Source organism: Limulus polyphemus, unplaced genomic scaffold (genome assembly GCF_000517525.1).
Source record: "Limulus polyphemus unplaced genomic scaffold, Limulus_polyphemus-2.1.2 Scaffold1161, whole genome shotgun sequence".
NCBI lineage: Eukaryota > Metazoa > Arthropoda > Merostomata > Xiphosura > Limulidae > Limulus > Limulus polyphemus.
Genome location: NW_013666771.1, coordinates 161862 through 178217, shown reverse-complemented (window position 1 = coordinate 178217; position 16356 = coordinate 161862). Strand labels below are relative to the sequence as shown.

The following is a 16356-nucleotide window of genomic DNA, read 5'->3' as shown; positions in this document are numbered from 1 at the left end:
TAATTAAAATGCATTGATTCACCAAATTGGTACCCCTACTGTCAGCGATATTTTCACTTGTCATCTCAATATCATAAAACAATAAATTATAATAATTAAAATGCATTGATTCACCAAATTGGTACCCCTACTGTCAGCGATATTTTCAGTTGTCATCCCAATATCATAAAACAATAAATTATAATAATTAAAATGCATTGATTCACCAAATTGGTACCCCTACTGTCAGCGATATCTTCAGTTGTCATCCCAATATCATAAAACAATAAATTATAATAATTAAAATGCATTGATTCGTCATTTGGGTACATTTGCTGTTGGTAATATTTTCGCTAATAGTTTCAATGCAAGTTTCTTACGAAATTCTGTCTGATTACGTACTTTACAGAACACAAATAACTTGAAATGCATAGTTATTTAACACGCACCTGATCTGTATAACTCTGCCTGGGATAGAAACCTTTTTTCGAACTAGGTATATGTTTAAACCGTATAAGGCGACATATATAAATGTCAAGGGTACAATACCTAAGAATAACAAGTTGTTTTGTGACTTAAATGTCTTAATTACATGGCAAAGAGTATAGAATTTACCATAAATTTGGCATAAAAAGTATATTTGCAGGAAACCTGAAAATTCCGAATGCATAGTACGACATGTCTTAACTGCTATAAATAGTGATATGCATGTGATAGTTGGTCGAGTTAAGAATAAATACAGAGCAACTGAGAATTCGTGAAAGTCTAATATTGGCGAATCTGAAGTTTAAACTAATCTTGCGAAACTCTAAAGTGTGAACTGATTCATTTTTTTGTTACATCAATGCGTGCTTACATTTAAATGTTTAGTTATAGATAAATTTGAGTGATATTAAATCAGACACCTAACAAACAAAACACTAAACATGTGTGCATTCGATTAGCTAAAAACGTGAGAAAAACGAGTTATAATACACCACCTCAAAGGTTCCTAGAAACCGTCCTAAGGTTCCTCGTACACCAGCCTCCTCCATGACTTCTCTTATAGCTGCAATGCTTGGTTCTTCGTCTGGTTCAAGTCCACCGCCTGGGACTATCCACTGCCCGGGGACCCGACCACTAGTCACTAGTAATACCTAAAATAATATAAATTTAATGTTGTTGTTTTTTTTTAACTTACGAAAAAGATTAAAATCAGAATAAAAATAGATGTTTGAAATGATATATAAAGGAGGATCGACAAGAAAAGAGTCTAATTAATAAAAAACATTCCAATTAATTAACGAAGCTCACAGTATTAAACAATCAGCTTTCGCGCGTAATAAACGATGTTACGCGTTACGCCTGTTTCTTAAACATCCTGAATGAACACGGAGTGAAAATATAAACAAACACTTCCAAGTGTTGTTGTTTTGTGTATGATTAACATTCTACCAACTGTACTGTACCCTGGTAGGCCAGCAATAATTTTACAGGCTTAAAACAATAACATCCGGGATTTGATCAATGCGGTGGACAGAGCACAGGTAGCTTAGTGTGTAGCTTTGTTCTAAAAAAATAGCAGTATTCCAGCAACCTTATAAATCTATTTTTTTAACAACATTTATAATGCCAACTTTTTAGGGCATAAAACAGGTATTATATTTTGACTTGAGATAACTTACACTATATACTATGGTGGTCCCACCGGTGTCTCAACAGTAAGCTTAAAGACTTATAGCGATAGAAGTCTCATTGTATAGTTTTGCACTTAAATACAAACAACAATACTATGTTGTTATAAAAATAACAGTAGTTTTCGAATTATTTGGAACCTCTTAAGATGCTGAACTAGTCTTCCCTCGTCCCTCGCCCTCAGGCATAAGAAACATCATCATAAGCAAAGGATTTACCTTTGTTTTTTTAAGGATATTTAAGCTAATATTTTGCTCATCGGCTACGCACAGCATGCATTCTCTAAAGTACAGCAAACTTCCAGTTAAAGAATCACCAACCATACAAAGTGAAGTAAATCCATGGAAATTCTGTTAAAAAAAACGAGACTTAACAGACATTTCAGGTTCATTACTCCTTAGATTTATATCGCTTTATAGCACGCATGAAATATATACAACACCACCCACTGCCAACTCTTGGGCTACTCTTTTACCAACGAATAGTGGAATTGATCGTAACATTATAACGACCCCACGACTGAAGGGGCGGGTATGTTCGGCAACTAGATTCGAACCCGCAGATCGCGAGTCGAGTGCCCTAACCGCTAGGCCACACCAGGCCTATATACAAAAGAATAAGAGTTTAGAGAACGATTAAACATTACATTTAAATTACTATGTCTACAGTATGTAGAAGATGATAAAGACACATAGAGCGATGAAAGAAAACCGACTTCTTTAGCTCAGATTCACTTCTTATTTTTTCAATATTTATAAAATAACTTGCATTAATACGTTGAACTTCGTGGAAAAAATATACATATCAAGAATACTTTTCCCAGATGTAGAGAGAGGGTCAATGAAGTAAGAAAAAAGGTTCCGAGATATGTATTTTTAAGGTCCTTTTAAATTGCGTTCTATAGGGCCATCTTTATCGTAAGAGCCATTTTTAAAGGTATTTGCATACCACTCAATCTTATGTCCACTGAAAACGGTTATTGCCTCTCTCAGCTTTCTACTTTGTTCACTTTGCAGTGCATATACTGTTTCAATGGAAGAGAAAATTTGTATTCAAATCCTTTGAGTCCCGGAGAAGTTACAAGCTTTCATAAATATTCAATTATCCAAGGCGCTCAAAACTTTGTTAAACATACTCAACAGAAAGCGAATTCAATCAATATCAAACTTTAAACACTATTAAACAGCTAAACTGTAAACAAACGGAAGAGTCTGTTATCAGGCCATTATATCGTAAACTATACGTGCATCTTTTGGTGAACCCACATGAATAATAAACTTTACAGCGGATTAGCTAAGCTGTTCGTCACCTTTATAAACATGGAAAGCAGAACATACATACTTTTCCTTTTGCATTAAATAACACAAGAGACATACTCCAATACTAGTCCTATCATACCTTCTGAGTTTCTGAAAACGATGTCGCTTTTAACAGCTCATTACTGGATTAGGTGAATTTTTTTATAGAGTATTTTAAGGGTTATTTTGCCTGGCCCAGAACCAAGATTTCCACATGTAAATGAATATATCTGTGTTTAGAAACATGAAGTATGTAATACAAAGGTATTGATTTAATGTTATAAGTATGAATAGCCATAAACTCGTGAAAAAACGAACACAGCACGAACACGTCTCCTTATCTTAATGAATGTTAAATTAATGCTATAGAAATGCTATAAGAAAAGCCGGATTAAAGAGCACAATGAATAATACTACGTCACAGAGAGTATAATATACGACTTAACTATACAGTAGCTGTTTTTTTTTTATATGAAAGCTTGATACGATACCTTGTAATATATACATTTGTGATTATCTCACTTGTTAGTTCACTCGTACACTTCATTGATCAGAAGGAGACCAGTGTACTTTTATTACCACAACTTATAAACACCTGTCTAAAGTTCCCTGTGTTATTAGTAAGCAAAATAATAGCTGTAATTCTGGCGCCACCTTCTAGCCATGTTTCTGCAAGGTCAATCACACTTTATAACAGAACAAGAAACAAATCACTGTGATTGTAGCGCTACCTGTTATAAGCTTTTCTACAGGCCACTTTTGTTATTTACGAGTGAGGTATGTGTAGTGACTGTCACCCCGGTGGGTCGATGATAAGTTTATTGATTTACAACGCTAAAATCCAGGGTTCGATTCTCCACGGTGGACAGAGTGCAGATAACCAATTGTATAGCTTTGCACAAAACAACATTTGTGGTGCCACCTATATCCACGTTTATTCACGGAGTCCAACATTAAGAAGGCACCAAAAAATTTTATTTTACAAAATAAAAGACTGTTCTGACACACAAGTTTCTTACGCAAGTGGATTTTTTTAAGTATTCCTTTATACAAGATGTGTGTCAGTATGTATGTTACAGCATACATTTAGAGAATTATTACTTCGTTTATTTTACCATATACGCAATACTTTCAGGTTTGTGAAATGTCACATTCCAATTGGACACTATACATATACATTAAATAACTTAAGTCTAAATTTTTGAAAGCTTCTAAATCTAAAGGATACCAACTCCTTCCAGCACTATATTTACGAACTGTGTCACGATTATACTGAATTGTAGCATTATGTACAGATCTTTTCGAGCTTTCTTAGGCTAGTAATCACACAAAGAATTGCGTTTGAACACAAACGACTCTATTTTGTTAAATTAATAAATCATTTTGGGATGTTGAAAATAACTGGTCTAACAAAATGTTTCACATTGTTCACATTCAGAGTTCGTCGTTCTAAGAGTGACGGTCAGTTCCGTTATTTGGTTCATAGCCGGACAAATCCCTTGTGGCGGGGTGCTGCAGACTAGCTGTCTTCCCTCTTGTCAATTCTATACTTGCCCAGTTGTTAGTCCACGTGTACTAAAGATGTCACTTAGACTGAAAATACCAGTACAAAAGTAACCAGCAAACTGAACTCCCAAAAAGGTTTTGTTAAAAATTACATAAATTTATTACCCAATTATCAGCTCTATTATCTCAGCATAAAAGATCATTCACTGTTTAATTAGTTGTCAAAGTTATATCATAAACATTCATACCTTTACTCAATAAAATTATTTTATATTTTATTATAAAGCTATTAGCTTCACACGTCATACAACAAAATGTTAATCGCAGGGAAAACAACATTATGTAAAATAATTTAACTAAACCAGAAATAATTCTAAAATACATTTTTCCCATTACAATAAATCTTTAAGAAATCGACGTAATATCACCATGCCGTTTCGACAAGTATCCATGAAACCTTTGAAACAGAAGTTACCTCGAAAACAAAAATCTTACAAATGATATTTCGTACTATTACTGCTGATTTATTTATTTATTTGTGGATAAATCTTTCGAGTACAATGTGGTACTTGTTTTGGGGGGAAAAGGTTTATTATTTGAATTCTACGTTTTGCATTATTTGTGTTTGAACATCAACAAATACCATTGAGATCGTTACAAAATGATCTTTTTGCTATCATGATGGCGAACATAATTTTGTACAAGTTCTTCTAAATATCAAATACAATCTATGCATGCGTAATTTCTCACAACAAACACATATTATACGCTGTACCCTGTATTCTCGGTGAATATAAACGCCAGCATAGTAGTTAATTATTCATTTACAGAGGTTGAGTACGTTATATTAAAACGATTTTGGAGCCTCACCACGTCGTTACAATCCATGTCACCACTTCCGGCCATGCTCTATCTGACGACCATACATCTTGATAAAAGCTCTGCAGCATAGTCTTCATTGTAAAAGGTTATGTCGTAAGAATGACATGTTTATAGCACACAACTCTTCCCTGCATGCATTCTATAATTCATTTAGTGTTTCAATAGTCCATAGGTACTAAGTCTGGTGAGTTAAACAGACTATCTTCGTATGGAATAGCATGACTACCCATTTAATTCTTCAGCTGTTTGAAGTACGACAGTTGAACGAATATGTCTTGGAAATAACTTGTGTGCAAGTGACTTATGTTACTTTTATAGACAAATACCCTTCTTGATTATATTACCTTGGACATGTGAATGGAATTTACCACTGACCTTAGTGACCACAGATTCTCACTTATTACACTGTACTTTGCTTACCATGTTTGGGGTACTTGTTGCAGGTTTCTTACTGGATGATCCATATTCCTATATTCTCCAATGCTATTAAGTACAAAGCTTATAATGCTAAATATTGGCTTTCGATATCCGCGGTGGACAAAGTACACATAGCTTATTGTGTAGCTTTGTGCTAGACATCAAACAAACACACTCGAGTGTGATTTCACTTTCTAAAATATGCTTTAAAAGTACTCCTACATATAAATCAATCAGCTGCATTCAAAAAGGCGTAAACAAAAAAGTAATTCTGGCGAAAAATTGTTTTGTGTATTATTTCTTTGAATCATGTTGTAAGACATTCATATATTTGTATTTTTAAGTACGAGATACCTCACATGTATATTTAGTTAACCAACAAAGATTGCACAGCTTATTATTCACGGTAGTTTTATTATATCCAAAAAATAAAAATGTGATACTGAAAAACTTAATTAGCTACATACTAAGCACGACTGTTTACAGATGCATATAACAAATCAAGATTCAATTAAATATCATATTTCGTATAACGTAATGTTCCAGATTCCTTTGCAGAAAGATATCAGCAGGATGCATACACAAGTTACACAGACTTGTAACATACTGAAAGCTCTTCGAAATAAACATATTAGTATTTTTCATATACTGTTTATTTCATAATGTTTTAATAGGTTTACTAATCCAAAGCTGCATTACAGAATGTGACCGACATCTCATTTTCTAAAATGTGCTTTAGTGAAGATCCAGTGATTGCACACCCACGACGAGATAAGATTGTTAATTCCTGCTGGAGACTGATGCCAGCGATGTGGAAATGGAGTAGAAGTAGAGCAGCATTGTTGCAGTTGCAGGACAGAATATAACGCGTAATAACGTACACAAGTCATGCATTGATTGGTCCTGAAAGTATATACTGCATGATAATAAAAAACTGCTTGTAGCTGTCTAAACCGTTAAACATTATTGCCACTACTTGTATGGTAGAAAGTACATCAGTCGTGTAGATCATGTGTCACTGAAGTAGCTTACTAACTTTAAAGATCCACAAGAGACTATTGCATGTAATCATCACCAGGGTCGACAAAAGAGATACATGCTGCGTGGCAAGAACCTGTCTGTTCATTTGAAGTTAAAGTTATTACCACAACAGTAATCTCTAACCATGCAGTAAGAAATTTCAGTAGTGGTTGGATACCACAATTAGTTCTGCAGGAGTTCTGGGAAGAGCAACTGAAGAACCTAGGTTTAATGTGAGTACTCCTTGCCATATAGTAAGATGAAGAGCAGCCAGCAAAGATTGAGGAAAGTAGGATGGATACACATAACTTTTGGCACTTGTACTACAGCTACGATTGCAGGAAGGTGTGCTGTATCATTGTTATAAGTAACCGAAACGTGATTCTCAACCTTTGATTCCTGGAGGTCGACCTCAGGCAGAAAATACTTTAGACGTTACTGCATTGGACCGGAGGCTACCAAGATGTTAAATGTACCTTGCTAATGTGCAATGGCAAATCTACTGGCTAAATGCAAGTTGAGATATTCAACAGCAGTGTAAACATTTTATGACATGTTCTGCTCAGAGTAACAAAGAAAACAGCCAAGACAGAAGACTTCAGCAGAAATCTGTTTGTTCTCCATTGCAGAGAATAGTCCTTGGCATTGCTGGTCTTTTCCCAGAGACTGAACACGATAATCAGTATATGTTGTTTAATAGATTACCACAATCCGTCATTGATGTGTTTGTGCAGCAGTGAATATCACGATTTGCCCCAAATGAAGAAATTCACATTAACCAGGGAGCTAAGTTCAATAGTTAACTGTTCTCCCAAATATGTAGAGTATTGGGTGTGGTAATAATGCACATTTATCCTTAACACCCTAGGTAATATAAACTATCAAACTGATGTTTTTATAGTCTGTTAGTCCTAACAGAACTAACTGGATGAACAATGGTGTACGTCATGAGGTCAAATGGTTGTGTGTCAAACATGTTCATGTTTACTAATGCGGATATAATGTATGGCCTGCTCCTTAGAGCAGACATCTCACATGGTCTGCAAGATTATATGGAATGATTAAGTTTGTCAACAGCTAGGAATGGCTGTCATATGGCTTTGGTACGTACCACCAGCATAGAAGCAACTTAATCCTGACTGGACAGACCCTCAATCTCATTAGCCAATAGGTTGGTCCATAGTGCATGTTGAACACATTGACGAGTTATGCCATATGTTACTCATAAATCTCTTGTGCATTGGCTAGACAAGTAATCAGAGGTTAAACTGGTGACTCAAAAAATAAGAACAGTGCTGTTTTTTTTTTATAATCTCAACCCAGCTGATAAGGATGGAGATGCTTGAAGTACTTATCTAGTTATCCAAGAGGAATCATGATAAATCACCTGTGGAGGAGACAAATGACAACTCTGATGGTTGTCCAAGTGCAAAAAACAATTTCCTATTAAATAAGGCTAGAATTAATTACTAGATTAGCAGTTAAGACAGTCATTTGATTTTAAGATCAGTGACTGAAAGGGTGTCCCATTTCTTGCTTTACCAGCTCTCGAATGGTTTTTCACGATGAAATGTATGCACTAGATTGTAATAGCCAAGCGGTTTGTTAACTGCAAAATCAATAAGGCCAAAAGGGCGTTATGAACTTTACTTTCTAAAACATAAAGCAATTTTCATCGGCAAGATGTTTATATATAAATGAGTAATTGCTGTGCATGTAACTAAGAAAGCAGATATTATTAGAACATTTACATATGGCAGTACTATGAGTGATCATAAAGACTTATAATATATTTGGAGGCTGAAAAAATGTTTGAATCCTTGAATTCCAATGTTAAAGGCACCATAAGAGCTGACGCCTTGCAGTCCAGTTGTGATTAGCAGCTAATCGGTTTTACTGAGCTCACCCGTGAACTCTAGCAGCACAAGGGTTCTGATCTGGTTCTGCTAACATGTAATCATTGACTCTCATCAGCGTACTGGGCAATAAATGTAATATCATATGCTTACTTTGGTTTCCCAAAACATCTTTAAGCTTTCGTGGATAGAAAAGCGATAAATTTTGAGAGCCTCTGCCAATATTCTACATTGGCATATCCTGTAATTTGCTATATATTTAGAACATTAGCTATAAGTAATCTAAGAACGATGAAGTGAGCTGAATGGACTTCCATAACTCCAATTATGAGTCCAATAACCATTCTTCTTTGAAGGTCAGTAAACTCTTTTCCTGGTGGCATCTGGACTTGAGTTGGTTTGATTACTTTATTAGTTGGAGATATGTTGTACTAACAGTTTTGGTAATGTATTTTACAATAGCGCGCTAGTTTTATTGCATAATAGCGCAAGTTAATTCAAATCTCAGTTGTTATAATTACTTTCAACTGAAATACCTCAACAGTCAATCTTTGAATTTTAAAAACCTAGATACGCATATACAAAGTAAAAGAGTTGTTGGTATTTCTTAGTGCTATACAATGTGCTATCTGCATTCTATTCAACACGGGGAATCAAACCTCAGATTTTAGCATTGTAAGTCCGTACACGTACCGCTGACCTACCAAAGAACAAGTGACAGAGATAAAGTGATTGATAGATCAAAACCAATGATCGCAGGTGACAATGAACATAAAAATATCCCGGCAGACATATTGTGAAATTAACTCAGATAGCTGGTCATACGACTAGTTAGTTGTTCATGCTTATAAATGATAGATAGAAATAAGAAACCAACACATAGTACCAAAAAGTGATGAGTGGACAAAATGGTTAATTCATTGCCAATTTGACGAAAGGAAGGTTGATAAAAATGGCAAGAGTCTAGCATGTGCTAAAAAATATTTCTTTTTAATCAAAGCAAACAGATACAAACAGAGTTATGTGTCTTTATTCGTGATGTGTTTATATCCCATGACTGTGTCTACAGGGAGTAGAGGAAAACGCGCTCATGTAGATTAACATATTTTAAATTTTGTAGTATGAATGTTACTACCGTTTAGTATGCAAGCTTTGTCTTAATGTTGATATCTATTTCCAACACACCGAATATTTTTGAGTGTATATCCAGAGAATATAGAAGGAGGTAAATAAATAACTATATGAATTATAAGCTACTTATCAAGCCAGCTAGTCATCACCACCCACCGCCAACTCTTGGGCTACTCTTTTACCAACGAATAGTGGGATTGACCGTCACATTATAACGCCCCCACGGCTGAAAGGGCGAGCATGTTTGGTGGGACGGGGATTAGAACCCGCGACCCTCAGATTGTGAGTCGAGCGCCTTATCCACCTGGCCATGCCGGGCCATAAAAAGTATAACAGGCCTTATAATAATATCTAATGACAAGTAAATTAAATAAATTAGGGGGGCAAGAAGAGGCACTTGTCCCCCTGGAAAATGAGAAATACAATTATTTCTTTATTCATTCAGCATATGTATATGAATTATTTATTTAATTCAAATTTTCACACTACTTTATCCGACCCCCCTGGTAAATCCCCCCCCCGGAAAAATTTCTGCGGACGCCCATGCCTATATGATCATATAAAAAAAAACAGTTGATTTAAACCTGTGACTATATTTATATCCAAACCAAGTTCATTAAAAAGAAACCCTTATTTTTGATTTTCTTGCTGCAGACTTTGATGCCAACTACAAACTATATAAATAAGTCGTGTGGTGGCAGTTACCGTGTCGTGTAAACTGTCCTTGTGGAATGTTTCTAAATAGCTTCCTCTAATCGTTATTGATCGGTGGCTCAAACATCGTAGTTAGCCACACAACAGTAAACTCTTGGTCTGCGTGAGAGTGATAATATTATTGTGCTGGATCGAAGTGTTGGAAGGAAAAAATCTTACGGTTGGAATCTCTTTTAATACCACTTGTATTATTCAGAAATAAGAAAGAAACAAGAACAAGAATGGGATTAACAGTACATTTATATGAACACAAGAAAACGAGAAAGAAATTACCAACATCTTATCTAAATACAGTGCCTCTAAATTTAGAAAAAAAAATTAACAGAATGATAAAATCGTTGTTAATTAACCAATACTCCTAAACTCTTAGCCATCGGTTTAACTTTGCTTAGCATCGCACATGAGTTGCACGTTGTGTTAAAACACCACAGTCTTGCAATCAATAAGTAAAGAGAAAATATGAACTCCACAAGTCTACAAAAATGTTAATTTACATTAACAATTAACCGCAACGATAGAAAAGTTAGAAAAATAAGATTTTTTTGAAATCGTAACATTTCCTTAATTACTATATCTGAAAAAAGAGATTACTGCTAAGAAATTTTCAGATTAAAACAAAAGTTAATGTAAGAACAGACCAAGGGTTTTATATTCTCCAAACATCAACTTCGACAGTGCTATCCATATTTTACATAAAATCAACTATAATGCGATATTATATAAATGACCAATTTATTCTCAATTGATATTTCTGTATTTAAGGAGTTCCAATTGGGCGAGTAAAACTATGAGAAGCTAAATTTAAAATAAAATTCACCAAGTTTGTGGCAGGATTAAACTTATCAAACTATTCGATTGCTTACAAACTGAAATCTTTTCTCTACTTAATTTGACTCAGAACTTAACAAGAACCTCATATTCCTCTAGAAAGGGAGGGTAGTTAGAGGAATCGAGAAATTTATTTCACATAATATCTACTACCAACTTAGAGTCGATTCTTAAAGAATATGACAGGAAAAATTGAACTTTAAACTCTGTTTTAATAAGAAACAACAATGTGTCAGATAGTTTCGTTTTTACGTTTACTTACTGATTAAGTATTATTTTATTACAGGTTACAGTTTTTACAGCAGGGAAGATTACTATTTAGAACAGGTACAACGTTTCGATCACTCGTGTACTTGACAATGATCGCACCAGTTGATCGAAACATCGTACTTGTTTTAAAAATAATCTTCCTTATTGTAAAAGCTGTAACTTGTAATCAAATAATGTGGTATACAATTCACCATATTCATATGTATAAATGAAATATTTTTATCGTGTCGCTATAATTAATAACACATAACTTTGTTTTCAACTCTCAATTAACAGCAAATCAAGGGAGAAACATTGAGCTATCACAACCCTGGTAATATTCTGGTCTACGGAATGTTAACACACAGGTGAAAATATCGTCACAAAGCAGGTGTTTCGAGGAATCTGGTTGGCGGAGTTTGACGAAACGACTTGTGTAAAGAGAATAAAACGTACAGATGTTGTTATTGTGAATAAACACGTACTTTATTAGGTTGCTGAAGCCTTACACAAAGAAACGTATAAAAAATCACTTTGAAGGAATTGACGTATGCAGTGCTTAACTTCTAGGATAAATGTACCGGATCCTTGTTGACAGGCAACAAAAGGTTCAGTTTTGAAAGGTAACTTAAAAGTTATTGAGGCTACTATTTGGAATGGAACTGGAAGTAGAAATGTAGTTGAGTACGCCAGTCAAATATTAATTTGAAATGCAATCCAGGCAGTCTTTTAATTAATTATAGTGTTTCCGCCTTTAGTTAAACATACCAAACAGATTCGCAGTGATATGACAGAACCTGACCACTGGATGTGAGAATTGCGACAAAAGATGATTAAATGAAAAATAAAAGCAGAATTTAATTTAGATACTTCGATATTAGCTGTCGTCTAACACTATGATTTCTTATCTAATACTTATAAAAAGGTTTTAGTTTATAATATAAATATATCTCACTCATTTCTCGCACATACAATGTTAGCACTGTGCTTTCTTTAAAAGCTGAGTAGAAGTCTACAGAATTCGACCAATCCGGAGCAAACATTATTTGAAAAAGCTCTAACTTTTCACATTATAACCTCACAAGACCAGCTTCATGGTTATCAAAGCCCAACAGACAATGAGCAGACAGAGACAGTCTCGAACGGTAACAATTACAGAGGTGACAAACCTCAGGGTCATACTTGTGAAAAAGTCAGTAACGGGTTTGTTGGCTGAAAACAGTACTATTTGTAAATGTACACAACATCTTATCCAATAATTACAGGAAGGTTTAAGTTTATGGTATGCATATATCACATTCATTTCTCGCACATACAATGTCAGCAGGAGTGCCTAATCTTGTGCGAAAGTAGAAAGATATATATATATAATCATGAATTTATCATTTTGCCAATCTAAAATAGTTGTTAATAATAGTGTACGTACACTAAGTGGAAAGAGCCGAAGGCACGTGCCCCTTCTCCCCTATGTGTTAGGCGCCTATGAATGTCAATAAAGACCAACGAAACTAAAACATATTGATTGGCAATGACCTTTTGACATTAAGCTGAGATATCATGAAGTTGTTTTCCTGTTAAAAACTAATAACAAAAAAGGAACTGTTAGTGAAACTTCCAGCTAATCAATAAAATATTCTCATGCATTTTGCTAAGTTTTCCCTATATGTTTGTGTGCTCAACTACTTTTTACTTACTTAGTGTTAGTAGCCTGTGACTTCTATAAGGAACACAAGATTTGGCTAATTTTGTCTCATTTCGAGGTCACGTGAATATTTTGATATGTAAAAACGGTGGTGTAAAATAGAGGAATGTCTATATCTAAAGGACATTCCGTTTTCTAATTATTAAAGGAAAGTAGGAGAAATACAGTTTTTCATTTGTTCAGCCCAACTTCATTTTTTACAAAGGCATTTGTTTAGCCAGAATGTTCTCAGTAACTCATTTTTCAATTCCCCTCAACTTGGATAACCAACTTGAAACGAAAAAGATGGGGAATGAGTTCGCAAATGTTTACATGAAATATTTCACGTTAATAACTAATACGATTATGTTTTATGAAAAAAATTAACCTCGTTTGTTTATTACGGAAATTTAGTTATATTTCTGAAAGTCTTATTCTGGAGAAAATACAATGAAAGGAAATATTGCGTAATATGACTTGCATATATATATATATGAATTGTGTGCGGTTCTATCCTCAATATTTTTACATTTGTACATACTTCTGAACTCAATATGTCCACAAATGATAGCTTATGACGGCTAACAGAATGTCTTCTGAAGTCTTACTGCTGTTTCTTTAGCAAACAAAGGCTATAATCCAATAACCTAAGAATTTGAGAGAAACATCAAATTGCGATACTCACAATATACTTAAATCGAACATGCGAACGAAATGCCAGAAAGTCGGGTTTAGATTTTAGTAAGTATTTTCCCCATCATTTTAAGAATTTCTTAAAACCGAGGTTTACATTGTTTTAAAATTCGGTAATACATCGCAGAATTAAAGAAACACCTTTTTTTTCAAGGGGTACTGGGAATATTAAAAATTTATCGAAACCAAAATAATTTGTTTTCTTTAATGTTGGATGACCCTGTGGTTTAAGCTGTGGGTGCGTTATATGAGTGACAGTCAGTCCCTTAGCATGGTTGGTAAGGTTATGCTGACTGGTGCCTTCCCGATGACCGGTAGTTCAAAATTAGTGACAACGACACACATCCTTAGTATCTTTGACAAAAATAAATTCCCCCAACATAAAACAATAATGATTGGCCAATTAAGTAGCGAGTTATTAATAGGTAAAAATGGAGGTAAATAACATTTGATATGTCATTTGCTTTCGTTTATTTAATGAACATAAACTAATAGTAAGATATAAAGAAGATCTTCCGGGTACCAATCATACATAGACATATTTGTTTGCACCTCAGAGCAGTACTTTACCAGCAATGTACAACAATGTCTTGTTAACACAACAAAATTATATTTTTCGTCTATCACCTTTATTTCATTAAGTAGTAGTTGTTTTTAATGGTCGTGTTCTGATCACTAGCTGAAATGGGATCCTGAAGGGGTGGACTTCTTTCATGACCAGACTGTCTGTAGTGACGTTTCAATTACTATAAAATAGTAATACCCTTTGAAGAACAAGTTAAATAGTGCAAATGAATGTACGTAAAATTTTATTTAAATTTGTGTATAAGTATACGGATATAAAGTGACGTATAAACAAGGCCTTTCCTCAACTAACAGGCATCTTAAACATCAATTAAAAACTATATATATATTGTTACCTATCTGCTTGTTTGTTTGTTTCCGGTAGAAATTCTTTCCAGGATTTTCAGTTATACAAGTCATTTCTTGATTAAACCAGTTTATTCCTCCTCGATACAAAATTTTAGTACCCAGAAGTTCCACAATCAGTACGTTGCTCGTCACTTTAAACTTAACAACTTTTATAATACACTCTATAAATCACAGCGATTCACAATCTCGGTAACTTCGCTCTCGACCAGTGCAAAACACACACTTTTCGGCTCACTACCTCGAAACTAACAGAATCATAAATTACACGGAACTCAAAGTAACTACTGCTCTCTCTTCATTCATCTATATCTCCGCTGGCTTTCTCTGCCATATTTACATACTAACGAAAAGTCATCTCGAACACACGCGGACTTCCCTGATCATTCGAGAAACTCACGCACATCACGTGACTTCCGCTGTCGTAACAATATATATATATATATGTGTGTGTGTGTGTGTGTGTGTGTGTGTTTAAGCAATGTGTCCTTAATACAGGGAGGAAATACCGAAGATTATGGAGTGGTTTGTATAATTTCTCTCTCATAGATACGTCTCTTTCAGTTAGATAAGCAAGGATGGGCAAAATTAGAATGGAGGGTGGACACCGTTTGGCTATGTTTCGGCCCAGTTTAATCTCCAACTCTAGAATTATTTTGACTATAAATATTAATTTATTGAAATATTTTTCGAACATTTTTTGTTCTACCCTTGGCGAAATCGGTGTAGGAAAAAGTGAAGTAAGATGGTCCCCTTCGGAAAAATGGCCACCCCTGTATATTATCATGTATGACGTGATGACATCAGAGAGAATTATATGTAGCTATAGTTCTTGTAACCCTGTGTGAGGAAAGCACAAATGTGAATGATAAAAGTTCGATTTTAATTGTTTTATTTTTGAACAACTTTGACATAAGGTAAGCACTTTGAAATTTATATGGTTACAAAGTACCTATTTCAGGGAATTTCATTTTGTTGATTGCAAACAACGAGGAATTATAGACAACCGAATATGCTGTAAAAGTAAAACAGTTCAAGTTCACTTATATTTTTATAACGTGCGATGGCTTTAAGATGAGTAGCTTAAAGTAAACTCGCTCCCGCGGGGCTTTCTTATCCCATACCAATGGCACATATTTCCGCAATAGGCTTCGGCAAAGTATGTCATTGCTCCACACTAGTGCCCACGTTTTTTGTCGTTTTTCACCATCGTGCTACAAAATACTCAAGTTGTGCATAGAGCACGGCCTTCTTGATCCCCGATGGAAGAATTTAAATGATGCTTCGTGCTACAAAATACTCAAGTTGTGCATAGAGCACGGCCTTCTTGATCCCCGATGGAAGAATTTAAATGATGCTTCGTGCTACAAAATACTCAAGTTGTGCATAGAGCACGGCCTTCTTGATCCCCGATGGAAGAATTTAAATGATGCTTCGTGCTACAAAATACTCAAGTTGTGCATAGAGCACGGCCTTCTTGATCCCCGATGGAAGAATT

At 34.8% G+C, this 16356-nt stretch overlaps 1 protein-coding gene across 2 annotated transcripts in view; it reads right to left on the bottom strand.

Moving 5' to 3' along the window:
* Nucleotides 1-16356, bottom strand: part of LOC106462416 (diphosphoinositol polyphosphate phosphohydrolase 1-like) — a 62263-nt gene that overhangs the window by 29966 nt on the left and 15941 nt on the right. For both annotated transcript variants that reach the window (XM_013922344.2, XM_022389669.1), the window contains exon 2: nt 960-1115. In XM_013922344.2, the coding sequence (XP_013777798.1) occupies nt 960-1115 (156 nt within the window). The remainder of the gene's footprint in view (nt 1-959; nt 1116-16356) is intronic.